The sequence below is a fragment of the Oncorhynchus keta genome, chromosome 29 (assembly GCF_023373465.1).
Source record: "Oncorhynchus keta strain PuntledgeMale-10-30-2019 chromosome 29, Oket_V2, whole genome shotgun sequence".
Lineage (NCBI taxonomy): Eukaryota > Metazoa > Chordata > Actinopteri > Salmoniformes > Salmonidae > Oncorhynchus > Oncorhynchus keta.
In genome coordinates this window covers 29,870,901-29,898,656 of record NC_068449.1, presented here as the reverse complement: position 1 = coordinate 29,898,656, position 27,756 = coordinate 29,870,901, and the positions used below count along the sequence as shown (strand labels likewise).

General features: G+C 46.0%; 1 protein-coding gene across 1 annotated transcript in view; it reads right to left on the bottom strand.

Annotated features, from left to right (window-relative positions):
• LOC118362690 (ral GTPase-activating protein subunit alpha-1) overlaps window positions 1-27,756 on the bottom strand; it is a 73,580-nt gene that overhangs the window by 6,785 nt on the left and 39,039 nt on the right. The window contains 13 exon segments of the mRNA XM_035743232.2: window positions 422-546; window positions 10,521-10,648; window positions 11,385-11,543; window positions 15,795-15,950; window positions 16,229-16,352; window positions 16,473-16,544; window positions 19,680-20,679; window positions 21,999-22,182; window positions 24,265-24,399; window positions 24,606-24,674; window positions 24,811-24,839; window positions 24,842-24,920; window positions 26,707-26,815. Coding sequence (XP_035599125.2) covers window positions 422-546; window positions 10,521-10,648; window positions 11,385-11,543; window positions 15,795-15,950; window positions 16,229-16,352; window positions 16,473-16,544; window positions 19,680-20,679; window positions 21,999-22,182; window positions 24,265-24,399; window positions 24,606-24,674; window positions 24,811-24,839; window positions 24,842-24,920; window positions 26,707-26,815 — 2,369 coding nt within the window.

Here is a 27,756-nt window from a genome sequence, read left to right as displayed (position 1 = left end):
ACTACATTCCAAAAAAAAAAAAAAATGTACTTTTTACTCCATACATTTTCCCTGACACCCAAAAGTACTCGTTACATTTTGAATGCTTAGCAGGACAGGAAAATGGTACAATTCACACACTTGTAAATGATGTCTGAGTGTTGGAGCGTGTCCCTGGCTATCCGTAAAATAAACAAAAAAAAACACGGAAATTATGCCGTCTGGTTCGCTTAATATACGTAATCGGAAATTATTTATACTTTCACTTTTGATGCTTAAGCATATTCAAAACCAAATACTTTAAGACTTTTATTCAAGTAGTATTTTACTGGGTGACTACTTTTACTGCAGTATGACATTTGGGTACTTTTTCCACCACTGGTTGCAGTATATGAAAGATGGACTGTGATGGGCTACAGACCGAGTAGAGAGAGTGTCATACCGGGGTCTGAGAGGTGGTGGTGGTAGGGGGCGGGGCAGAAGACCCTCGCTGCGTAGTCCTCGAAGGTGGTTGGCTCCAGGTGGTGCTGGACGATGGTCTCCAGGTAACGGGCTCTCTCCTCGTAGCTGGTCCACAGGTCAAGGGTGAAATGTCATTCAGTATGGAAGACATTAGGGCACAGGACCTCTCTCTCAAAAGGGAGGTACAATCTTATAGAAAATGTGAAACTGACCAGGAGGAAAACATAAGGAGGTTGGCGATAATGCCCTTCGGGACTGCATTACCTGTGCAGCATTGTACCCACATACTTATTCGACAGAGTTGTGATCAAATCTCCCCCTCTCTTCCCGTGTGTGTGTGAACCAAATAAGTCTCCCTAATCAGAGACTCTCTGGTCATTATGACAATCATCCACTACCATTAGAAGCTCCAAGGTAAAATGAGACGAAAGACACAACCATCTTCGTCCAACCCATACTATCAAAAGTGTGCTAGGAACCCAACATCGGCTTTTCAATATCATGACATTTGGCAACAGTGGCCTTTTTACTGTCTCTATTATCCAGTTAGGTAAAAATGATGATATTCTGTTAATGGATAAGATTGGATTAGTTAGGATGTTGCATATGGCTTTCCCACATGAATATGGCAGGCAGAGGGGCTAGAGAGAAGTGGAGAGAGAGGGAGGTAAAGACAACCAGAGAGAGAGAGAGAACGTGGGAGAGAGAGAGAGCATGTGACAGAGAGAGACAGAAAGGGCGAGGACCCTCTTCTGCTGGAGTGAGGAAGGGGACAGGATATTTTGGGAGCAGCCGAGTGTTTCACTGCGCAGGGTGAGGAGCCACCTGGCAAACGCTGACACAAGGAACAGCAGCAAAACATTGTTAAACGGTAACACACACACAGTTTGACGTCTAACATGGTAAAGTATGATAGGCTGCACAGCAGGGGGAGGACAGCACTCCAGTGGATCTGCCACCTGCCTTTTCCCAGCACCCCACTTCCTGCTCACAGTTAAAGCTATCAAAGATGCCGCTCAGGGCTGTGAGAAGGCCTTGGAGCACGGTGTGTGTTCTGTGTGAGCGCCTATGTGTGTCACAATAATAATGAAGGAACAAGTTAATGCAGCCAGCAGCCACCAGATGAGACGTCAACACCTCACCTCTTCATGCCACTTAAGAGAGAAAGACGCCCCACACGGCTCCAACACAACACGTCACTCTGACACTAGGGCACACAAACACTGGGAGGAAAACAACACAACCAATCACCACTCTGGATGGATGTCTGAGATGGAGGGACAAGGCAGATTCTGCAACACAGCGCTTCATCAAGTCAACAGGTTTTCTACAGTTTACCCACGCCAATGAAATGAAAAACATAGTGCGTGTGTGTCAATTGGGTCTTGATATCAGTGCATCATCCTGACTCATTCAACGACACCCAGGCAGGTTACTGTATGAAGTACGTTCCAACCCAGGAGCAGAGCCTGTGTTTCTTAGGACACATGCCTGTCTGAGTGTATAGTATCAGTACTGTACATAACCCTCATTCACTGCACACACGTTACAGTGTGAAGTACTGAGTTGGGGGACCTGTATGTAGGTAGCCCAACATGCATTGTCGGACAACAGTAGCTGTGGCTGACCTCAGTTTTGAGAGGAGGAGCGAGACATAGAAGCGCCACTGCTGCGTTATTTAATGTAATCATTTCAGCCTCCTTGTCTCCTCTTCGCCTGTCCCTGCTCTGCGTGTGTCCGCCAACTCACCCTGGTGTTGCGTCACTAATGCCACCCTGTCACCACGACAACTAATCCTCTGCACTGTTGACTTGGAGATGCTCTTTTGTGTCTTCAAAAAAAAAAACAACGAGGTGAAGAGAAAAACAGATTTTTGCATTACACATCTTTCAACCATCAAACATGCCCTGGCCGGCTACAAATATACTGTAATTGAATTTGATGGGCATTACTTTTAACAGCTTGTTAAAGAAGAAAAGTGTCTTTAGAGAATGTGTATGGTTCTCTCTCCAGCCTTCCAGTCTCTCGAGAGGGGAGTGGAGCAGGAGAGGAGAGAGGGGGAAAAGAAAGGGGGCTTTTGTGTATCACCAGAAACTCATTTTCCCTGTGGATGAAAGGCAAAAAGGCAACAAGGGAAAAATGCACCTGGCTCCCCCCTTCCTACCGAGCTTGTCATTGTCACCGCGCTCAACTCCCGGCTCTCGGAGGAAAGAGGACAAATTGCCAGTGAAGAGACACCAGAAGCGAGCTTGTTAGCACATTATCAGTGGTGGAGAGTGTGTGTGCGCGCGTGGAGGAGGCTGTGTGTGTGTGTGTGTGTGTGTGTGTGGGGGGAGTGGTGGGCTACAGGAACAGTTCCCTGGCGTTGTGTTAATTCAGCACACAGAACATGCTGCTGCTGATAGCCTCCAAATTGATCACTTTTTGTTGTTGTTGTGCCCTGCCTCCCTCCCCCTCTGTTATGAAGGAGTGAGTGTGCCAGGAGGAGGAGAGAGCTGCCAGCCTCCCCAGAGCACTGTGTTGCTCTAAACAAGCCGCTGCTCTCCGCTCCATTTGGAGATTCAGGGCCAAGAGCGTCGGTCTCTCCACTGAGCAGAGCAGAGCAGCACTCCAATCACTGACCTGCTACACAGAGAGAACTCAGGCTCATCACTGACCTGCTACACAGAGAGAACTCAGGCTCATCACTGACCTGCTACACAGAGAGAACTCAGGCCCATCACTGACCTGCTACACAGAGAGAACTCAGGCCCATCACTGACCTGCTACACAGAGAGAACTCAGGCTCATCACTGACCTGCTACACAGAGAGAACTCAGGCTCATCACTGACCTGCTACACAGAGAGAACTCAGGCTCATCACTGACCTGCTACACAGAGAGAACTCAGGCTCATCACTGACCTGCTACACAGCGTGAACTCAGGCTCATCACTGACCTGCTACAAACCTCAGAGCTCATCACTGACCTGCTACACAGCGTGAACTCAGGCTCATCACTGACCTGCTACAAACCCCAGAGCTCATCACTGACCTGCTACAAACCTCAGAGCTCATCACTGACCTGCTACAAACCTCAGAGCTCACACACAATGACAATTGAACATGAAAAAAAGAAGAATCCAAAAAATACACTTCATCTGTAAAAAGAAGAGTCGTCGGGAGAATTGACCCATCAGTTAATGCAGACAATACGCATGAGCTGTACAGAGGGCACATATCAGACTTTCGTGCCCAATGAGTCAAATAGCTAACATTGAATTGTTTTAACGCGGCACTATTCCAAACCGTATGGACCCGAGAGGGGAGACGTGTACGCCTAGCTAGGGGACCGAACTGACACCTACAGGGTGTCAGACACACACAGCTGAGAGATGATTTTTTAAATTGCACACTTGCTCATTCCTCCTCTCACACCACATCGAGCTCTATTATTTTAACCTAGCAGTCCTCCGTGGGGTGTTGCACTGCTGGCATCTTCAGAAAGAAAATGCATGCAGAATGTGGAGAGCCCACTGCTCTATTGTGAGACAAGAGCATAGCTACAGAGAGAGAGGGGACACATTTCCCAATGTCTCAGTGACTGTCCCTCCACACTGCCTCAATTACATCTCTGCAATGTGCCAGCCAGGCCACTGGGGCCCCACTAGAATAGGAGAGACAATATGGACATGATCATCAAACCAGTTCAGAACGCACATTACATTCAACATCGACTGACAATTAGGCTCATTGACTGAAGCATCCCGAACAGTAAAACGGCCCAACAATAGGGTTTTGGTGAAGGTCGGGGTTAATGACACTACATTTCCTCTGGGCTCTGGTCAAAAGTAGTGTACTATATAGGGTATGCCATTTTGGACGGAGCTCCGGTACTTTGAAATAACCACAGACACCTGCGTGATGAGCGTTAGTCATCGGACCAGCGACTACAAGAATCCTAGGACTCCACTGCTTATCTCACAGCACCAGAATTATCAAATTGAATGATGGTAAAAAAAAAATAATAATATGGGGTAGCAGAAATGGGCCCAACATCAGTGATTCTGACTGGCAGCGTTCGATTAGCTACCTGCTTTATTCTGCGCTACAGGGCTACAGGGCAATGGTAGAGAGAATAGAGCAGAAAGAAAGAAAAAACATCACATAAATCATTTCATTTAAGGACTTTTACAGACTATGATTACAGAAATCTGAGTGTGCCCTGAAGTGCAGGGTAATCGGTTTATTCCCCCATCTGATGGCTGTGATATCGAAGCCCTAACAGTGATTTTATTACTGGGAGGAGGACGGAGGGAGCTGCGGCTGGCTGCCATAGCCCTCCTTGTCATTACAGCCAATGCACCCCTCGCTCCATCCCCAGCCACCAGATGAGAGGAGAGATAGCCCAGCTAATGCTTCTCCGCCTGGGGCCACACAGACATAGATCTGGGGCCCTCTGGAGTCAGATCCACTCCTATTAATCTCCTACCAAACCCAATTGGAGGCCTGGCCTGCCTGTGAAATATTGCTTGCGGACCTGACCTGCAGCCCTGATTTATCTGTCGCCCGTTCTGCCCCTTTCTCTCCACCCCGTCCGATGGTGAGACGGTGCTCACTGCTCGCGCCGTGTGCCTGTTGACGCAAATTCAACGATTATGTAACATTTAAAGGCACAGAGGGAGTGTTAATGTTATCCCGGGCATGAACAAATGCATATACACGCACGTACCTGGAAATTATGATTCATGAATTTGCAGAAAGCGGGGCAGTTTACATGCTTTTCTGTCAATCGTTTTCCCCCCTGGACTGTGCTCTGTATGTAGGAGACTCAGTTATAAATCGTTTTATACAGCCAATACACGTATGTATTCTATTAATTTGAACTGTACAGCCATAGATCAGATGATACATTTCCTGATTATAGTGCAGTTCTCTATTGGTTTAAAAACACATTCCTAAAGGATGCAAGAGTGAGGACTCAAGGCAGTCACATTAACCTTTTGAATTATTTTTGTTGTTGAGGATTGAAAGCAACTAAGAGGAGATGTGTGCTCTTAAAAAGCCAGTCTTTATAATGATCGAGGACAGTCAGCTCTATAGTAGCAACAACAGCTCTGGGTGAAGACTGGTTCTGTTCTGATGTGGTTCTAGTGTGTTTATCCAGGCAGCTGGTGGTCTTGGGCCTAGATGGGTCCACAGGTAGTTTGCATTGATTCAGGCTGTGGGCTACCAGTCAGACAGCTCATCTACGAGCATACAGCATGCAACTGACCCGTGGCCAACACACACACCTCATCTTGGCGCCTGTAGCCAACCTGCGGCGAATCCTAAACACCTTGTCAGAGAGCCCGCTCTCCACATCCGTGCCTCCGAGCCCCCCGAGGGGTTAGCTTGTTTACCCACTTTCCCCAACAAGGAGGGGGGCTGAAAGAACAAGCCTTCTTATAAAAACAATCCCCATTATGCCTCTAGCTTATGTGTGAGCACAGTTCTGATGCTGAGGCACGAAAGAGACAACACAACAACATAGCTGGAAAACCAGAACGTGATTAACTAGGAGATAAAACAACAAGGTTGAAGACGTTCCATAAACACTGACTGATATCAACTGTATAAATAGTAACGGGCATTAAGAAAATAATTATGCATAGGAAAATAATAATGTGCTCATGGATGCGTCTTGATATATAATTTCACATTAGAATGCAATTAGATCGATAACCAGATCTACTTCTTATCTAAATTCAATTGGCTGACAATGTACGAGAGAGCACGGTAGTCGAGAGATGTATCCAAATTAGTGTACAGATCATGTCGTCTGTGCTAAATTAATAAATAAGTAGATTTCCATGCAGCCAGAGTCATCATCAGCATCACGGAGGTCAGGAGGACAGAGCAGCTAGGGTCAAAGGAGAAGAGGAGTGGGAGAAAGCAATTAGTTGTGACCCCGCCTATGTTTCTTTATTTACTCCCCCCTTTTACACGTCGACAGGAAACAATTAGCGAGTAGCTAACCCCCTCCCCCCATCACACACACAGTCCAGCAGGCCGCAGTGCTACTGGGACACAATGGGGCCCATTGTGGGAGCTAGCTGTGTGCGGCTGCGCTGCTCGTTAGGCGTTTGGCTGGGCCTGGTTGTGTGTGGGGGAGAGTGAAGGGACAAAAGGAGCCCAAGCCCAAAGCTTTCATCAGCTCGGTTGCCTTTGGAAAAGGCAGAGTCAGAGCAAAGGGAGGAAGGCACTGACCCAACGCTCCCTCTATCCCACCACTATCACGATCCACCATATGCTGACCCCAGCAGCAGGGCAGTGATTGCTGCCAATCAGAAGCCAGTGTGTGTGTGTGTGTGTGGCTGTCCCTACTGCCATACTCTCACTGGCTCGCACACAAACCACTGGACTGGCAGGGCCAATAGGGAAGCCGCTTAGCAACTCTCCTCTCTCCCCCCCTCCTCCACAACCAACATTGTCTCCCCGGCTCCACAATCGGCCACTGACAGATGGAAGATGGCCGTGGCTCACACAGTTACATTTTAGTCTGCCTTCCAAACAGCTTGACAGTCCCCTATTCTCCTAAACACACATACCAGATAGGCAAAAACAGAGGGAGACCAGAGGCTGTGTTGTTGAACATTATCAAGGGGCCTTTACCTCGGACAGACCACATGGTCCACCGGCTGTAGAGGTGGTCTAGAGGGGAGATGGTCGAGCTCCTGGCCCTACGGCCAGAGAGGTCAACCTAGCTCTAATCACACTCAAACATTTAAAAAACTAACCAACCAGCGTGGTCACGCGGTTTGCCGCGCCGCTCAGGCATATGGTTAACTTATCCTGTGCAATGCGAGCTAACAACTTTCCAAGCCGGTACGCTAAAAGCATTTTATCACACTGCCCCCAAACACACTGGGAGGGAGTGCATTTGTGTGTGTGTGAGAGACTGCCACAGAACAGATCTCCAAACTGGCTGTTTGAATGACCCTTGGATTACTCTTAGCGATGTAGCAACAAAAGCCTGATATCTGCGATAGGATAGAGGCCTGGGTTATGCTGCCTGTGTTACCCTGAGCCTCTCTCTGGCTGTGTTTGCCCAGTAGCTCCATGACGTGCCATGATTCGCAGCGCTGCCTGACGCCAGGTACTGTAGCAGCTATCTGCTATTTGAGTCCACCAGACATTAAGACCAGCAGCAGAGAAAGGGGGCCATTTTTCCCTTCCAAGCACTGATTTCACAGTCATGGCAAATGAGGGATCAGTGAGTGGAGGCAGATGGACGAGCCCCGGGGCCAAGAGCATGAACCGAAACTTAGTGTGGAGGAGAGCGGGGTCGACGGGCACGTGCAGGAGGAGGGGAGAAGAGGCAGAGGAGAGAGAGAAAAAAAAGAGGTAAAGGGATAGATGGCGGACAGAGAGTGTTTGCAACATCTGAAACCACAACTCAAACAAAAAGGCGCTGCTCCGTTCAGTAAAAGGTACGCAGAGGACGAAGAAGAGAAGAATAAGAGGAGAAAAGGCTCTTTTGATGTGGTTTCACAAAGCAAGGCGGTCGGCAGGCGGGCAGCCTCTGGAGGAGATAAAGAACCCAGTGTTCTCCTTTATGAACAGGATCACTTAGCCGCTCCGGGGTTGGGCACCGCTGCACTCCAGGGGGAGTGTGGGGGAACTAACCTACGTCACACCATCACTACAAGCTCCAGTTTGCTGCTGTAACGCAGTTTGACCTGATTTCAAGTCCACTCACAGAGATCATACATTATTAAATAGGGACTCAATATGTAATTCTATGAGTCCACTATTCAATAGTATATCGGTCGAGTCTTCAATTTCCAATCCGCGCACCCTGTTTCCTAATCGAAAAAGGAAAATGACATCACTGAAAGCTAAATTTGTTCCATAAAACAAAACAAGGACTCATTCCAGAACACAGGAAATAACCAATCATCCTTAGAGGAAGACAGGAAATCCTTTTCGCCAGTGGATTTCACTAACAACGCCATTACAATCATCATAATCAATCATGTTGTTTGGTCACATTGTACAAGAACGATCAGTCAGAGGTGGTGGTGTGGGGGGTGTTGTTGCAGAACCATTGTACACCTACTGTTGAGGAATGAAAGGAGAGAATAGCCCGCCCTCCCACCCACCCACCCACCGACCGTTTACTGGCTGTGCTCTGCTGCTCTATCAACAGGTAACTAAGTACTGCTCAGTGTCACAGTGTTGCTGGTCCAGTGGGGCCACTCAATTTTTTCTGCCTCAGTGCTCCCTAAAAGCCCCTCAGTGGAAGGCATTTAGAGAACATCTCCCTTAACACGCAAACACGAAAGCAGCAACAGCGGGCGCACACACACACACAGGCTTAAAACATCGCTATGAATCATCCCTTACACAGACTTCAATTAGCTGCCTGCTGAAAGACAAGATCTCTCTGTCCCCCTCGCTCACACATTTCGTCAAAAGAGTAAGAAAACCTGAAGTAAAAAGACATTTTTTAAAAAGAGTGGAAAGAAACAAAACAAAGAGGGTCTGGAGGCAGATAGAGAGATAGTCTGGAAAGACATCCGTCGATAATGACAGATTACTGTAATTCTGGCTGTCAGGCCCATCGACCGGTGCAACTCACGCCAATCAATAGCCCAGTCCAGTATCGAGCCCTGCTCTGCCCCCCCCCCCACACACACACACACGGGTGAGATTGCTGCGAGCAGTCTCAAGCCGAGCCAAACAATCATTCCCTCCGAGGACATGGCAGATGCGAATGGCTTTTCACCCCCTTATTTTTTGCTTTGTTTTCGAGCAGTATTATCCTTTTTTGAAAAGAGGAGAGCTTGAAAAGAGGGGTTAGAGGGTTGAGATATTTAGAGGTGGGGATTGAAGCATGTGAGCTTGAGTGGTCAACATAGTAGCACTTTCCAGGGAGGAATAAAATAAATGACAAATGGGGAAGAAAGTATAGGTGAAATTACACATTCACTTCAGTACCTAGAAGCAAACTGGACTGGAGGGCAAAGTGGTACTTGGTTATAGATTTGAGTTTATTTCTACATGGCATAGAAACTGCTGGAGGCTTTTCCTATTGAGTCAAGGTATAATATACTGAAGCATTAACGTTCATACTGACATTACATACATTGTTACAGCGATATTATTATTGGACAATATTGAAACTATTTGGCAAAAATATGCTACTATTCAAAAGGATCAACATAAGTGATGGACTGAGTTTAAAAGCCATGTTATTAGTGATGGACTGAGTTTAAAAGCCATGTTATTAGTGATGGACTGAGTTTAAAAGCCATGTTATTAGTGATGGACTGAGTTTAAAAGCCATGTTATTAGTGATGGACTGAGCTTAAAAGCCATGTTATTAGTGATGGACTGAGTTTAAAAGCCATGTTATTAGTGAGAAGAAAGAGGAGGCCACGCGAAAGAAACTGCTACTGAAGCATTTCATTATTGGAAAACATTGAAACAATTGGGCAAAAATTAAGCTACGTAATCACCCCAAAAATGTGCCATTCAAAGGGATCAAGTAAAATTCATGTTTTTAAGAGTAGCCATGATATTGGCGCTGGTGTGAGTCAAAGTAGAGGAGGCAAAATAAGACTACCAAACCACTACCAAACCATTTCAAAAGCAAATTGCTCTGAATCATCGTTAGGAGACGATGGGCAATGATCAGAGGCTCCTGCGGTCTATTGGAGAAAAATGCTGTCACCTCTTTGCACCAAGCAGAATGTGAAGCTCTACATGTTGAAAATACAGTGCAGAAGGTGATGAGACATCGATAATTATCGAGCGAGAGAGACGCAGTGCAGTCTCTTTAGCTTGCAGTGCAGTCAGGAGCTGGTCTGTCTGTCAACCTATTTCCATTGCCCGTCGCTACAGCAAGTTGACACACACACACACACACACACTACTGATTTCCCTTGCTAGTGAAAAATTACAAGCTCAACAAACACGTTAACGTGACAGCACTAGCCACAGGCGAGGATAGGCGTAACAGATCACGCAGTGTATTGTGGTTTTATCTCCCCCCTACAGGCAGTGTGCTGGACGGCTGGGGTAGGCAGAGTCAGGGTAGAGAGATGGAGAAGGATACAAGTTCTGGTAGAGGGGGATGAGGGATTTTAGAGCCCTGCTGGCATTGAGGGCTGTAGCCCGGACCATGGTGGGAAGGATCTTCTCATCCACTATGGCTCCATCAAACAGCGGCCCGAAAAATGGGACCTAGAGGGGGGATGGGATAGAGTGAGAAAGAGGGATGAAGAGAGGGCAAGAGAAAACAACTATGGAAGTTACCATTGATTAGATAAAGCCAAAACGATATAAGAAACTTTATAAACCAATAACAGTAAATAGTGGTCTTCATCTATCAGATCCCAGGGAATGCAATGTTCATTTGATAAAATAACATAAAAGCACTTTATGGCTGATTTCGTTTCAGTGCCAGAATTGACTTTCATGAAAGCCAGACCTCTTTTTTTGTCCTTATCTGGCCATCTTTCCACATTTCCCCAGACTCTGAAGGGACAGACCCATCTTCTAGCCATATCCATACCACAATTTAATTCTAAGAATCCTGTTGACCCGATTAGTCCGGACATAACTGAGCAGGAAGCAGGAGTGCCGCGAGACATGTTAATTTGGTTTATATATATATATATAAAAAAAAATCGAACACTGCAGCAGGAATAGCTGTTATTGTCCATTGTCGTTTTTCAGACCAAAGACATTTGTATTTTTTTGCTTTTAACCCAACCCCCCATGAGAAACACAGAGAGAGGTTTGGAAGCCAGGGTCATTCAAGATGCAGCACCCCTGGAACAATTTGACAGTTAATTAAGTGCCTTGCTCAAGGGCAATGACAGGAAATGGAATCTAGGATACCTTAATGTTAATGTGATGAAGAAAACATCTACAGACATGGGAGTTCCGGGTGGATGTGGGACAGATCTGAACCCACCTCTGGCTTCTTGAGGATATGGATGCTGTACATGTGGTTCTTCATGGGGTAGATGATGATGAGGACATCTCCAAACTCCGTGGGGATGATGCCTCTCCTGTAGTCTCGGGAGTGCTCCGACCACACGATGTGCACCTCGTCATTCCCAAGATGGCGTAGCTAGGAGGACATAGGTGAGAGGAGGAGAGGGGAAGAGGAGAGAGCAACAAGGTGAGTGTCCCAGTCTAGTCAATGTCAACGTTTTCAAAAATAGTGTTCAAGTTCATGTAATTCATGCACATGGCAGAGGACGATTGGATGCAGTCACACTTTAAGTGAGAGCCTGGAGCTTGGCATCCCCGATGAATGTCAAATCTTAGGCCGTCTTTGTCTGATACTCATTCTCTCAGGGCCCCCTATTCAAAAAGCATCTCAGAGTAGGAGTGCTGATCTAGGATCAGTTTCCGCCCCCTGTTCATATAATCTTTTTCATTGTGTTCTAAAAAAGCAACTCTGAATACAGTGTCTAAGGCTCCTTCATTCATCCAGGATCTTCTAACATATTGTGTCCTGTGAGGTCGCTGGATGCCTAAGACTCATCTATCATTAACCTTGAAGAGTGACTGGAGCCGCCCCCTGCCACTTTAGACCACTCCATCTTCTCACATTCACTCAATCTTTCCAACGTTTTCTCCATCTTACCGTTCACTCAATCACTGAGGGCCACAGTGTGTTCACTAGGTACAAAAACTGCCAAAAACAAGAGGGACTACGTGGACTTATCTAATAAGAAAAGCTCATAAAATGTTTGTTGTTGTGTGCCCTAATGAACATGACCCTGGCCTGTATAGCACCTTGTTCTCATCCTCTGCTCTCAATAAATAGGAAACTCTTTTTCCTCCCAGCAATTCATAAAATTTAATCCTCATCCATTGCAGAGCAGATCGCTGTTAGCTGCTGCATGAAACATCTCCCTCTTCACATTTCACATCAGCAGTCCTCATTCATAAATCTTAAGACCCAGAGGGTGTGGATGTATTCTCAGCCTTCAACCTTTGATATGCCTGTCACTGTCTGTGGGGAGATGGGGGAACGGTACTAGTCAAACAACAAACAAATAAATATGCGGGGCTGGAGTGTGTGTGTGTGTGTGTGTGTGTGTGTGTGTGTGTGTGTGTGTGTGTGTGTGTGTGTGTGTGTGTGTGCCTGCTGGCCGCTCTCTTGCTGGCTGAGCTGACACGCTTTAGTGTCTGGTTAACATGGTTTAGTGTCTAGCTGCAGATTGCTCTGTTGGATAGCATCTCCTCCAGCCTCTCCAAATCCAATCAGTTGCTGAGGAGTCATGATATGAGTTTAACCAGGGGGACAGCAATGGCCAGATCGAATTTGGCTACATTATGGCCATGTGCAGCGTGGACCGCCGGGTGAAGGAGGAGCAGGAGCGAGAGCTACGCTCCAGGCCCCTCACTATGACAGACATGTTATGGGTCCAAAATGGCACCCTATTCCCTATATAGTGCACTACTGGGCTCTGGTCGAAAGTAGTGCACTACATAGGAAATGGGTCGCAATTTGGGACAAAAAGGGGGTTTGGGGGGGCTCACCACCCAAACATACATGACCAAAAGTATGTGGACACCTGCTCATCGAATACCTCATTCCAAATGATGTGCATTAATAGGGAGTTGGTCCCCCCTTTTCTGACATAACAGCTTCCACTCTGCTGGGAAGGCTTTCCACTAGATGTTGGAACATTGCTGCGGGGATATACTTCCATTCAGTCACAAGAGTATTAGTGAAGTCAGGCACTGATGAAGTCAGGCACTGATGTTGGGCAACTAGGCCTGGTTCGAGGTCGGCGTTCCAATTCATCTCAAAGGTGTTTGATGGGGTTGAGGTCTGGGCTCTGTGCAGGCCAGTCAAGTTTTTCCACAACGATCTCGACAAACCATTTCTGTATGGACATCGCTTTGTGCACTGGGGCATTGTCATGCTGAAACAGGAAAGTTTCCCCAAACTGTTGCACAGAACCGTCTAGAATGCTGTAGCATCATTGTATGCTGTAGCGTTAAAATGTCCCTTCACTGGAACTAAGGGGCCTAGCCCAAACCATTAAAAACAACCACAAACCATTATTCCTCTTCCACCAAACTTTACAGTTGGCACTATGCATTGGCGTAGGTAGCATACTCCTGGCATCCCAATAACCCAGATTCGTTCATCGCACTGCCAGATGAAGAGTGATTAATCACTTCAGAGATCGTTTTTCACTGCTCCAGAGCCCAATGGCGGCGACCTTTACACCATTCCAGCCGATGCTTGGCATTGCGCATGGTGATCTTAGGCTTGTGTGTGGCTGCTTGGCCACGGAAGCGAATTTCATGAAGCTCCCGACAAACAGTTCTTGTGCTGACGTTGCTTCCAGAGGCAGTTTGGAACTCTGTAGTGAGTGTTGCAACAGAGGACAGACGATTTTGACGTGTAATGCGCTTCAGCACACGGCTGTGACATTCTGTGAGCTTGTGTGGCCTACCACTTCATGGTTGTGCCGTTGTTGCTCCTAGGCGTTATCACTTCACAATAAAAGCACTTACAGTTGAAAGGGCAGCTGTAGCAGGGCAGACATTTGACGAAGTAACTTGTGGGAAAGGTGGCATCGTATGACGGTGCCACGTTGAAAGTCACTGAGCTCTTCAGTAAGGCCATTCTACTGCCAATGTTTGTCAATGGAGATTGCATGGCGGTGTGCTCGATTTGTCTGAAATAGACAAATCTACTAATTTGAAAGGGTGTCACATACTTCTGGCCATGTAGTGTACAAACCTTGCTTTGATGCCATACATACCCACCTAAATTGCAGCTACGAATTATGAGTAGAGCGGTGAGGACTGGTGCAGTACATGAAGATAGACAGGCGTTTTGGGGGCTGGAGGATGGAATGAGCGATTTGAGCAATGAAATGGGAGGCTCTTATGTGAGATACGGTGGTTAGAATTTTCCTTCATTTTAGGGTCATATCTTAAGAGGTCATCTGACGGACTGGATGCATGTTAGTTCACATTATCAGCAGTGTGAGTGAGGAACCAGACAGTGCTCACAGGAAGCAAGCAATCAGTGGTGTTTCAGGTCGTTATTCAACCCCTCAAATCAGACTGTGATAAAAGACACTCCTATCTCTCAACCGCTCATCTAAGCTGCTGCAGAACAAAGGGAAGAACATTTAAAAACTCACAGCTAACGATCCATCTGCTTATTACAGGTCATTATACACCACAATGTTCCTCTGGTACAATCCAAATCCTCTCATCTACTATACTCAATATGAAAACACTGCAGCTATGCGTGTGTATTATTGGCCATCACTGTAAACCAATTAGAACGCCCCCCCCATGAACGTCTTTCTCAGGTCAAACCAAGTTCCTCCCAAAACACACACACACCCCATTTCAATATTCCCCTCCTGTCGGTCTGCGTTCATTAATGAGTCTGTTGTTGGTATTAGCAGCACCTTAGTGTCTGGCCAGGGCTGTGTGTGTAATGCCAGTGTTGAAGACGAATGCTAGGGGAAGTGAGGGGACAGCTCTAAGAGATACTTCATTGTTCATCCTGCATCGCCGCGGACATCTATGGCTACAGGCTGCATCATGAGCCGGCCTCACAGACAAACTCATTACAGCCCAAGCCCTCTGCGCTCTTATTCCATTTCTGCCTGCTGAAAAATAATACCAATGCAGATGGACTTTCGTAGAAGAGGACAAAAACAACAGAGAGAGGTGAAGTCTGAGGTAAAAGTGACGGAGGGGGAAAGAGAGAGAAACGCTGCCGTGTTCCAACGGGAAGGAGAAAAGATAAATAATTAGGTGCGTGAGGTAAAGGGATAGGAGGCTAGACGGAAGGAGAAAGGGCTTCATGAGGACATGAGAGAGAGGGGGATCTCGGTGAGAATATTGTTTCTCCCCCATTCCCCCTGTTGCTGGAAGGACATTTCATTTCCACTACTCTTCTGTAGCAAAACATGGCATGTTTCTCTGTGGAGCTCAAGTTCACACAGAAACAGCTCTCTGCAGGTAGAAATGTGAGCCACCTGAGAGAGCTGGTCATATAATGGTTAGTAGCGGACTACGAACAGCGCCGTCTGAGACTGTCTTTTGTTCTGCATTGTAGGAGTCGGGTGGTACAGACAAGCACTACAGAGTGACGTCTGTGTAAGAGACACAGAGCAGACATTGGGTCTCGCTCTCTGTAGGGGATCAGTGGTCATCTAAGGTGGCAACACAAAATAACCTACAGCCTGCTGACTGGGTGAAAAGGGATTGAGCGGTACAGACAGATTGTGTGCATCTCAATAAGAGAACATAACAGGGTTGCAGTCGGACATGACTTTTTTCCACAAAGACGTCAACTGGTATTTCCTGGAACATCATAACAGACCTTTTTGGTGAGTGAGTCGTCAGAGTCGGGAGGCATGCGTGTGGAGACGTGGAACATGACCTCGACGGTAGAGGTGGCGAAGTAAGGCGTGGTCAGACCCGTGCTCTTGTTCCTCTGAAGACCTCCCATGAAGCCACAGTGACTGGTCAGATTCACCTGTTACACACACACACACACACACACACACACACACACACACACACACACACACACACACACACACACACACACACACACACACACACACACACACAGGACCATCAGCACTGGACACAACCATATATTAACCCTAACGAACCACGTCACAAAGTCCCTCCAAGAGGCAGAAAACAATACAACGTAATATTAATATAACTCACTATTAATGATACATATAAGGCTTATATAAAGTGATGCTGAAAGGTTGTAGTGCAGAGAGCAGGGGTCTGTCTCACCTCCCAGCCCAGCCCAGAGACAAAGTCCTCATAGGCCTGACTACCACTGGTGTTAGACAGGATAGAGTGCTTGTCCTCTTGCCCCTCCGCCACGTAAAACACGGCTATCTTGTGAGTCTCTCGACTAGAGGAAAAGAGGGGCATTGGAAGAAAAAGACAAACAAGAGAAAGATAAGGACATATTTTTGTTGTTCCCTAAAAATAAAAGTCACTTTTTCAGTCTGAAAGAGAAACAGTAACTTACCACTGCCTGGAGTCGAGGTTCTTCAGCTCTCTAAGCAGTTTCTCGTTCTTCTTCAGGAGATGGAAGTTGCTCCTATGACCGAAAACAAGTGTATATGCCATTGGCATAAATAATTGTGGCATAGATTCTACATAGCCTACAGATTACATTTACAACACCGTGAGGTCTTGGTATAGATTCTAAAGATCTATCAAGCTTGACTGCAACAACAACACGGAGTATGGACAAAGTATCTATTCTAGTCTATTCTACAACAACAAGGCCCTGCACCCTCACTCCCTACAGGCAGCCAGTGATCAGGTGATTAGGGCTGTAGTCCACATACATTCACTAAATAGCCCCAGACCTCTCCCTCCAGACTCTCTCTCCAACATTAACAGGCCCACACTCCTAAATGGCCACCACTTTGTTTTAGTCACAGTATTTCCTGGAAAATCAGACCAATCGAGTCAAACCACAGCCAAACAAGACACATGCAGTGGTGGCAGTAACTCTGAGAACCCCCCCAAAAGAAAATCATCATTCAAATTATTTTAGCTAAAAACACAACTACTCTGCTACTTTATAGCAAGCAACGCACAGATGATCCTGAGAAATCAATAAGCTTAGATCTTGGTTACCAGCATCACAACATGAGATATGGAGTTTTTAAGATTGTGCATTATGTTCGCCCATCTGGAGCTTGAACATTAGCAGTTTAGTGTAGGCGAGAGGTCCTCAAGTGGGGGGTGTAAAAGCCACGACTACTTTCATGAAAGGACTTTGTTTCGTGGTGTTTTTCCTCCTCCCACCCTTTCACCATTTGAGTATGGGCCTCTTTATTAGCTTGTTACAACGTAATGGTCTTCATTTTCTCCATTGAAAGTGAGCCATTTCAGAGGCGGCAAGCGGGAACAGCATGAAAGGCCGTTCTTGCAGGCACTGTGTAATCTCGCTACCCCCAAGAGTGAACTGCAATATATTAGTCTAACGAGGAATAAACGGCAGTGTTTCCACTATAGTCAAAATCATTTTCAGGATGGAAAATGCTGTCAGTGTAAACTTTATCTGGTTTTAGTAGTTTAAGTATGTAGAAAATATAAAAGGGAGCAATATATTTTTGATAAGATCATCTTTGAAAACTAACAAATCACCAATAAAAACTAGACAGTTAGAGTCTAAAGGCGCTAACAGACAGCGGCAACTAGAAAGGCTGGCCCATTCATTTTCAATGAAGCCTAGACGGGGGCAAAATTCTACCCAGGCGGAGCGGTCAGTGGTGCTCGTGCCCGTGGAAGCAAAGCAGGCGAGGGGGAGAAAATAGGATTCTGCTCTATTTTTGAAGCAGTGCTGTCGTTGTTGACCAATCACAGTAGAAAACGTTGCCTGCGTGGTGATACGCATGTCCAACAGCAGCACCAGCTCACTTTACCCACTCTAAGCTAGCTAACACTATCAGTTTACAGAGTCACGTTTGAACAAAAATATTTGTTTTCTAATCCATTTGGGATGAACAATTTATGTTACATGTAAATACGTTTTCATGCATTCTTATACCGATGATTTATTCGCACGTTGATAATGTTTGTTTATTTTGTTGCTATGGTCACCGGTGGCTGTCGCCCTCGTGTGTGAAGGCACTAGCAGCTTTGACGAGAGGGACAAGTGGTGTACTACGCAGGGTACTCTAGGTGATATTCCGCTGGCTGTCTGAAAATTGTTAAAAATGATGATTATTTTTAAATAATGCTTGAACCACTCATTTTTTCAGGAAATTAGCTTTAAAACAGCAAATAATAAAATATCTGCAGCCAAGAGGGACTTTAAAAACTTTAGTTAAGACCCCGCAATTGGCCACGCCCACTACCGCCCCTACGCTAACCATTTTTATTTGACCTATATTTAACTAAGGCAAGTCAGTTAAGAACAAATTCGTATTTACAATGACAGCCTTGGAACAGTGGGTTAACTGCCTTGTTCAGGGGCAGAAATACAGATTTTTACCTTGTCAGCACAAGGATTTGATCTTGCAACCTTTCGGTTACTCGTTCAATGCTCTAACCACTAGGCAACCTGCCGCCCCAACATTGCCACAGCTGCTGAAAACAACCCAAGGGGAAATACTGAATGTGGTATGAATGCCAGAAGGAAAGTGATGCATTTTTTTCTCATTTAAAATCATGACTTAATCAAATATTTTTTTAAAGGAGAGAGAGGCAGGGTTTTTAAAGGTCTGTGTATTCTCCCTTAGTATGATGGGAGTACGCTAATAAATGTATGTTCTCTTGCCTGTCCCTCCATTCAACTCATAAGATAAGAGATCTTTCATATAAACCCCCCCTCCCCCATTCAAAACACAAACCTGTTAAAGATATATTTTCAGACGAGTAATGAAGGGGAGAAATGAATGGAAGGGGCTATTTTTATGTCGAGCACCGCTCCTGGATAGATGGATGGAGAAAACATGTGCTCACTGATAAACACGGCCATTAGGGCTCGATGTGATGCGCGGTTTCCATTTAGCCCAATTAGTTCTCATCAATAAAGACCCAGCATCCATCTCTCATAATACAATGAGATAATACTTCAAAGACATCAATGCAATGGGAAAAGCCATCAGAAATAGCTGCTTCGGAAATGAATCTAAGTAAAGTAATTTAAGTGAAGTGTTGTGAAAATGAGGTGGATGAGATTATATATATATATATATATATATATATATATATATATAGAGAGAGAGAGAGAGAGAGAGTGAGATAGCTGGACTATCTAGTCTAAGCTGATTATACTAAATCTGACAGGCTGAGAGACAAACAAGGCTTGTGGTAGCAGTGACACAGAATGCAGTTTCCCACTATCTGAATTTAGCACAGTACCTAGAACAAGCCAAAGCCGACAACAAGCTAAAGTTAAATCATCACATACCCATCCTCTACCTGAATCTACTGGATTTCTAAAACATTGTCATAGTTCTCTAAACTAATACCTACAGAATAAAGCTATTTCATTATAACTTAAATCAACTGTAAACTATGATTTTGGTTGTTCAGTAGGGCACACTGTAGCAAAACATTTTGAAACGGTTTGAAATGGAAACTGAAAATGGGCTTTTCATTTTGGACAAGGTAGTACAGTACCTCGCTTTCACTCAGTTTCAAAAAGTTCTCTCCTGCTTCATGCCCTACTGAACAGAACCCTAGTTTGTGGTGTGGTTGGTCTTTCTTTCACCTCTTCTCCCAGGAGTTCATGCCCAGGATGTTGAGTAGCAGCCTGCAGTAGTAAAAGGCGGACTGGGGCCTGTGGGGCTCCGGCTCCCCCTGCTCCACAGCCCTCATGTTTAGCCCATTCCCCCTGTGCACCGCAAAGTCCCTCTCCTCAGCACACTGCTTCAGGATGGCATTGATCACGTCGTTCTCCTGCTTCTCCGAGACACAGACAGGGGGCGGGGCGGGGATGTTGAGGGGGGCACCGGCACGCTGCAGACACTCGGGGCTGGAGTAGCCCAGGTACTGCAGCATCTCATCTAAAACATCATCTTCTAGTAGGGAGTCCCAGGACGGAACCACCTCCCGACACACACGCTTGGCCTGCGGGGCCATCAGCTCCAAGGCACCTTCCTCCTCCCCCTCTTCTTCCTCCTCCACAGCCTCCTCCTGCTCCTCCTCTCCCAGCTCATCCTCTCCCAGCACCACAACCACCGCTTCTTCTTCCTCCTCCTCCTCCTCCTCCTCCAGTGCAGCCCCCTCTTCCTTCTCTCCAAGCTCCCCTGCTCGGTTCTTCTCCCCATCTGTATTCGTTCTCTCTGTAGGTCTTTTACTGTAGAGGTGCAGGGGCTGGTTAGGAGCACCACAGTGAGGCGGGCCGTACAGTACAGCCGAGTCCCACGAGTGTTTGCCGGAGATATCCCTAACAATAACCCTCACACAGGCGCTGGTCGTGGTGAGGCCTGCAGACATCCCACCTCCGGGCACACCGTCCTCAGCCCGGATCTGGAGACAGGACAGGAGGGTGGTACCGTTCAGGACAAAGAACTGTAGGTTGGGCCCGTCGAAGAGCTCTGGGGCCAGGTCAGGGCTCTCGCTGTAGGGGTTGTCCATGTTCTCACAGACATGGCTGGTCAAGGTGGCAGGGCCTCCAGACATGGGGTAGTGGCCAAGGTGGTTGACAAGGTGGGTGATGACTGTCCTGGCTGCGATGGAGATCAGACCATGCTGGATACGGCTCCGCACTACAGGAGAGAGGAAGAATACGGAGATAAAGGGAGGAAGAGCTCCACAATTAGAACAGGGGTATGTATTGGAATCTGTTTGATGTTGACATTTCAAGGCCAGTGTCAATAAACAGAGAAGAGATAGAAAAAGAGAAGTCAGCCAGTCAGTCAGCCAGTCAATAACATGTAGGTATCAGCTCATCCCAGTGGGACCAGGTATTTGTAGTGTCAGAGTTTATCTCCAACAGAGTGTAGAGGGATGAGGGAGAGGACTCTGTCTGTGGAATCTAGCCAATCAAAGCGCATTTAGGGTATGATGAAGAAATCAAGGTCTGTGTAGTAGAGAGCTAGATTCCAGTTAGAACACTAGATACCTCAATGGCGCCAACTGTGTGGCACCATACAGAGAACAAGCCAATGCCATCACACTCAGTGTGCTAGCAGCCATCCCTTTGCAATAAGCATAATTACAGTCCCACAGAGCTGCACAAACCCTGAGCGAGCCATTACAGGGAAAAAAAGAATGTGCTTATCGACAGAACATGATGATAGGTTTCTCTCCAACAAAATCGAACGTGCCCTTTCAGGTACAGGTCTCTCTTGCATAAGCTATTTTGATCTCAATGGAGGCAAGCCTGTGTAAATAAAAAGCTAACATCTTCCCTTCCCTCTCTCCATCCAGCCATCCTCGGCCACACCAAAAGAAAAGGAGTGAAATAAACAAATAAATGGATAGATAGAGGACCGGAGAGAAAGACAGTTAGTTGCTAACAACTTTGGAAGGAAAGCAGCATGCCTCACAAAGTGCTCCAATGATTAGTCATTTTCTACTGATGGAAAAAGCTGCAGGTGCCCAGGTACAGAGGCTCCCTGCTGCTCTGAATCTAACACAGGAGTCAGGACACAGAGGAACCTAGCTGCATTCACATCACATTCAGTCCTTAGCACTGCTACCTTTAACAAGCCAGGCCACACCTAGCACTGATATAGTGGTACCCTCCATTAGACACCATGATGAAGAAGGCTACAGACATAACATGGCTAGCCCAGACCTGAGGCAGAGCAGCCACACTGACTGGACTCAGCTCATCCATTTTCCCTCTCCTCATCAGATAGTTGGTATGATTTCAGTGGGGCAAAAATGTCAGGATCGGAATAACGGTAATAACATGGTTATAGTTACTCTGTAGTGTAAAGTGCAACCAAGACATCTCTAAAAAGGGGCTTTTGAATATCCACAAGGTTATATGGACTGAAACATGAACGAGTAGGATATGTAGAGATGACAATGTGACTGAGAAAAGGAGAAGTAGCAACAGAACAGGTAGTGTTCTTACCCTCGGTGACCGGCTGTAGTTTGGAGGAGCGTTCTGAGTCTGGGGAGTGGAGGGGCTCTGGTTCCTTCAGACTCTCCAGCAGCAGGAAGGGGTTGTAGTCAGGACTGGTCAGGTCTGACAGGTTCATGGGGAAATACCTGGGGCTGTTGAAGTTCTGGGCCCCATACACACAGCCATGCAGCACCTGAGAGTAGAGAAGGGAAGAAAGGGAAGATTGGAGAAAGCCCCAAGAAATCAATCAATTAACACTACTGTATTTCACACGACTGTAGTTTTCTATAGAGAGAGAAAGAAAGAGAGAAAGTAATTAAATTATCTGCCAATCCCGTCACTGTGCGTTTCCATGGAGACAGAGAGGGTGGTAATGGGAAGAGAGAATGCTGTGATTGAGTGCTGACTACCGAGGACTGACTACTGAGCAGTGAGTGAGCCTGGGTGCACTGAGTGCCAGCTGTGGCATGCATTAGGAAGGAGTCCCCCCAGTCTGTATTAAAGATGTAACGAAGCGGTCCTGAACTGTTCCACCATTAATGACTTCAGAGAAAGACAGACACCCTGCCACAGAAAGCCTCTGCTAATAGCTCCATTACTAAAAAGAAAAGGAAAAAACTAAACACAGAGAAATACTACTATGTGTTTTGTGTTCGACACCCACACTATATGCTGCTGTCAACGTGAAGCAGAGATCCCTGCTAGCATATGTACAAGTAAAATCGCATACGTCGACATTACAGTTGAATTCGGAAGTTTACATACACTTAGGTTGGAGTCATTAAAACTCGTTTTTCAACCACTCCACACATTTCTTGTTAACAAACTATAGTTTTGGGAAGTCGGTTACTTTGTGCATGACAATTGTTCTCAGGCACATTATTTCACTTATAATTCACTGCATCACAATTCCAGTGGGTCAGAAGTTTACATACAAGTTGACTGTGCCTTTAAACAGCTTGGAAAATTCCAGAAAATTATGTCATGGTGTTAGAAGCTTCTGATTTACATAATTCAATTGGAGGTGTCTCTTTGCTTGACATCATGGGAAAATCAAAAGAAAATCAGCCAAGACCTCACAAGTCTGGTTCATCCTTGGCATTTCCAAATGCCTGAAGGTACCACATTCATCTGTACAAACAATAGTACGCAAGTATAAACACCATGGGACCACGCTGCCGTCATACCGCTCAGGAAGGAGATGCGTTTTTTCTCCTAGAAATGAACGTACTTTGGTACGAAAAGTGCCTTACGAAGATGCTGGAGGAAAACCGGTACAAAAGTATCTATATCCACAGGAAAACGAGTCCTATCGACGTAATCTGAAAGGCCACTAAGCAAGGAAGAAGCCACTGCTCCAAAATCGCCATAAAAAAGCCAGACAATGGTTTGCAACTGCACATGTGGATAAAGAGAGAACTTTTTGGAGAAATGTCCTCTGATCTGATGAAACAAAAATAGAACTGTTTGGCCATAATGACCATCATTATGTTTGGAGGAAAAAATGGGAGGCTTGCAAGCTGAAAAACACAATCCCAACCGTGAAGCACAGGGGTGGCAGCATCACGTTGTGGGGGTGTTTTGCTGCAGGAGGGACTGGTGCACTTCACAAAATAGATGGCATCATGAAAAAGGAAAATTGTGGATATATTGAAGCAATATTTCAAGACATCAATCAGGAAGCTTGGTCGCAAATGGGTCTTCCAAATTAACAATGACCCCAAGCATACTTCCAAAGTTGAGGCAAAATGGCCTAAGGACAACAAAGTCAAGGTATTGGAGTGGCCATCACAAAAGCCCTGACCTCAATCCTATAGAACATTTGTGGGCAGAACTGAAAAAGCATGTGCGGGCAAGGAGGCCTACAAACCTGACTCAGTTACACCAGCTCTGTCAGGAGGAATGGGCCAAAATTCACCCAACTTATTGTGGGAAGCTTGTGGAAGGCTCGAAAACATTTGACCCATGTTAAACAATTTAAAGGCAATGCTACCAAATACTAATTGAGTGTATGTAAACTACTGACCCACTGACAAAATAAATAAAAGCTGAAATAAATCACTCTACTATTATTCTGACATTTCACATCCTTAAAATAAAGTGGTGATCCTAACTGACCTAAGACAGGGAATTTTTATGAGGATTACATGTCAGGAATTGTGGAAAAACTACGTTTAAATGTATTTGAACTGTATATATTGTCTTGAAGTCAATCAATTCACAATGCTACTTCAGAAAGCTCAGATAGAAAGTTACATTTTTGGATTGGGCATACCTTATAGATACAGCTGAGGACAGACTTGTCCGGCTTGTCCTTGTCAGGGCTGAGTGTTTGGACAGGCTGCAGCAGAGTCTTAGGAGGCAGGGCCATCACCCAATCCAGGAGGCACAACAGCAGAGACACCACCAACTAGGGACAGACAGGCCACAACAAATACAGTTTGATTACATCAATAAAGCAGAGAACAAAATACTGGATCATGATAGAAAATGAATTGTGCTTCTGCAAAAAACCATGTCAGGCCTGTACTGTAAACAGAAAACTAACAGTGACGTTGTATTATTAATAGGTCTCCATTTGATGAGGAGAGTTGTGTATGAGGTGAGGTGACATACCCTCTTGTCCAGTTCATGAGGGGAAGATTCTGTGGTGGGGAGCAGGTGAGTTACGGTCGCTATGAGGATCTGAAACAAGAGTTAAAACAAAATTGAAAGCAAAAAGATACTGTATTGTTTTGTAATTTAAAAAGGATACTCTTGAAAAGCTCCAGGAATAATTTACATACCTTAACGCATAAATAAAATGGACACGCAAATTTACCTCAACTATTTTCTTTGGAGTGTCTGGGGGAATTTCTGAAGGTCATCGACATAGTTTATGAGCAAGTGCAGAATGTCGGAGGCCACCAGCGCAACAGTTTTATTTGGAAACTGAAAAACAAAAAAACAGACAAAAACACACACTGACTACTCTCAGCAGATGTAGAGTAGTGTAGAGCAGGGATGGGCAACTTGTGGTCCGCAGCCCCCGCAGCCCCCCCCCCCCTTTGTAGTTCTGCAGATCAATCCCCCGCCAAAAACACATAAAAAACATCTCAACTTACTGTTGAGAGTTAGAATAGTAGAATACACCATGTGCCATTTCGAAATGTGGCTGCATCAGCATTTTTTCGCTTGTTTTGTCAGTAAATGACAGCCACTTAATAAGCCCTTGTCAGCTAACATTTTGTAGATTGTAGTGAAAATGGTTGAATTAGTGAACGGGGGGCAGCCATTGATTTTGTTAGTCACTCACTTAGATATCATATTAAAAACTGCAAACATTTCTCTCCACCCTATTGGCATAATTTCTAGAATTGCATGAAATTAGTTATAAAATTGCTAAATCTTCTTTCCGCTCCATGGCAAAATGGTAGAATTGCAGCTAACTTGCTATAAAACTGCCTCCCCCAACACAACTTGACTTAGGGCCCCCAAAAGTCTAGGACTCTGACTGCATGTGTGGGTATGGATGTGGCTACGCAGACCCAGTGCAGCCCCTCATGATGAGTTAATTTTTGTGGCCCCCACCCCCCATCAAAGTTGCCCATCCCTGGTGTAGAGCCAAGCTGACAGGAGAAAAACAGCACATTGTGTCAGAGACTGTCTTGATCTGTGATCAGGATTAAGGTGTGGATGAGCCTAATTCTGCTGACTGGAAGAGGCCCAAACACTCATTGAGAGGGAGGGTGGGGGGCTCGACCCTCCTCTCGCTGTGAGAGGTGTAGGCTGAAGGGGCTCTGCTATTCCCTCCTCCTCTCTCTGGCACCATGTTAATTGCTTAAAAATCTCCTCCCTTTCATCTTCACCAATTGGAAAAGACTTGATAGGTGAAAAGGTGACAGGCTTTCACCTGGTCAGATATTTCAGATCAGTGCAATAAAGGAAAGGAGGTGGAGAGGACGGACATTTTAGACAATTGAGCAAGAGCCATTGTGACTGTGTGAGGGGTGTGTGAGGGGCTCAGGGAGACGACCCTCCTCTCCTTCTCATTGTGACCCTGGCTCAGGAAGACTGCAGAGTGCTTCTCCAGACCAGCAGTGCCAATGCCCACACAAAACAATGGGCCGGATCACCAGCCATCCCATTTGATTGGACAACAGTATGGACAGGAGGAGGGAGAGAAGGGGGGCCCGTTTGGCAAGCGCCCTCATTTCAGACGATAGAAATATAATAATTCCTTGAGGTCGGTGGAGCATGCATTCTTCACTGGATTAGCCTTCTGTCTGAGGAGAGTGGAGCGCAGTGGAGAAGCCAAACATGTTGACAGTCGGGCCAGATTTAGCTGGGTTAGAGTTGGGTGGTGTGAGTGTGTGGGGGGGCCCAGACCAGACGGTACTGTCAGTAAGCTTCTTCTGGCTACTCAGTGCAGCACATCGCTCTCTCTCCAGGCAGGCTAAAACTAAGTGTGCCAGTAAACACCACACAGACCAGGGCAGGCCACAGGGAGACTGCTGCTGCTGTTCTACTTCTAACCAGGGACTGCAACAGAACACTTCCCATGGCAAGGGATGAAGGAAAGGCAACACATTTCAAAATTCAAGTCACTGTGCATGGCAGATGATGCCAAAAGCACCAAGGTTATGGGTTCAATTCCTGCAGCGATCACATCACAGAACTATTAGTCACTTTAGACAAAAGCGTCTGCTAAGTAAAGTGGCATATTATATATAGCTACCTTCAGAGTGACACAGATGACGTTGAGGGCTTCTTTGATCTGAGTGTGTTGGGTGCCGTGGACCAACTCCTCACACAGCCAGATACCCAGACTGCACAGGGCCACACACCTGACGGGGGCAAACAACACGACACCTATTCATTCATTCATCTTAGCCCATTATAAATTATGTCACATGTTAAAGTTGGTAACCCATAAACCCACATTAACACATACATTTGGAAAGTATTCAGACCTCTTGACTTTGTCCACATTTTGTTACGTTACAGTCTTATTCTAAAATTGATTAAATCGTTTTTTCCCTCTCAATCTACAGACAATGACAACATTTTTTTTATAGAAATGTTAGCAAAAGTTATAAAAAAAACTGAAATATCACATTTACATAACTATTCAGACCCTTTACTTGGCACAACTGTATTTGGGAAGTTTCTCCCATTCTTCTCCGCAGATCCTCTCAAGCTCTGTCAGGTTGGATGGGGAGCTTCGCTGCACAGCTATTTTCAGGTCTCTCCAGAGATGTTCGATCGGGTTCGAGTCCGGGCTCTGGCTGGGCCACTCAAGGACATTCAGAGACTTGTCGCGAAGCCACTCCTGCGCTGTCTTGGCTGTGTGTTTAGGATCGTTGTCCTGTTGGAAGGTGAACCTTCGCCCCAGTCTGAGGTCCTGAGTGTTCTGGAACAGGTTTTCATCAAGGATCTCTCTGTACTTTGCTCCGTTCATCTTTCCCTCGATCCTGACTAGTCTCCCAGTCCCTGCCGCTGAAAACATCCCCAAAGCATGATGCTGCTACCACCATGCTTTACCGTAGGGATCGTGCCAGGTTTCCTCCATACGTGATGCTTGGCAATCAGGCCAAAGAGTTCAATCTTGGTTTCATCAAACCAAAGAATCTTGTTTCTCATGGTCTGAGAGTCCTTTAGTGCCTTTTGGCAAATCCAAGCGGGACATCATGTGCCTTTTACTGAGGTGTGGCCACTCGACCATGAAGGCCTGATTGGTGGAGTGCTGCAGAGATGGTTGTCGTTCTGCAAGGTTCTTACATCACCA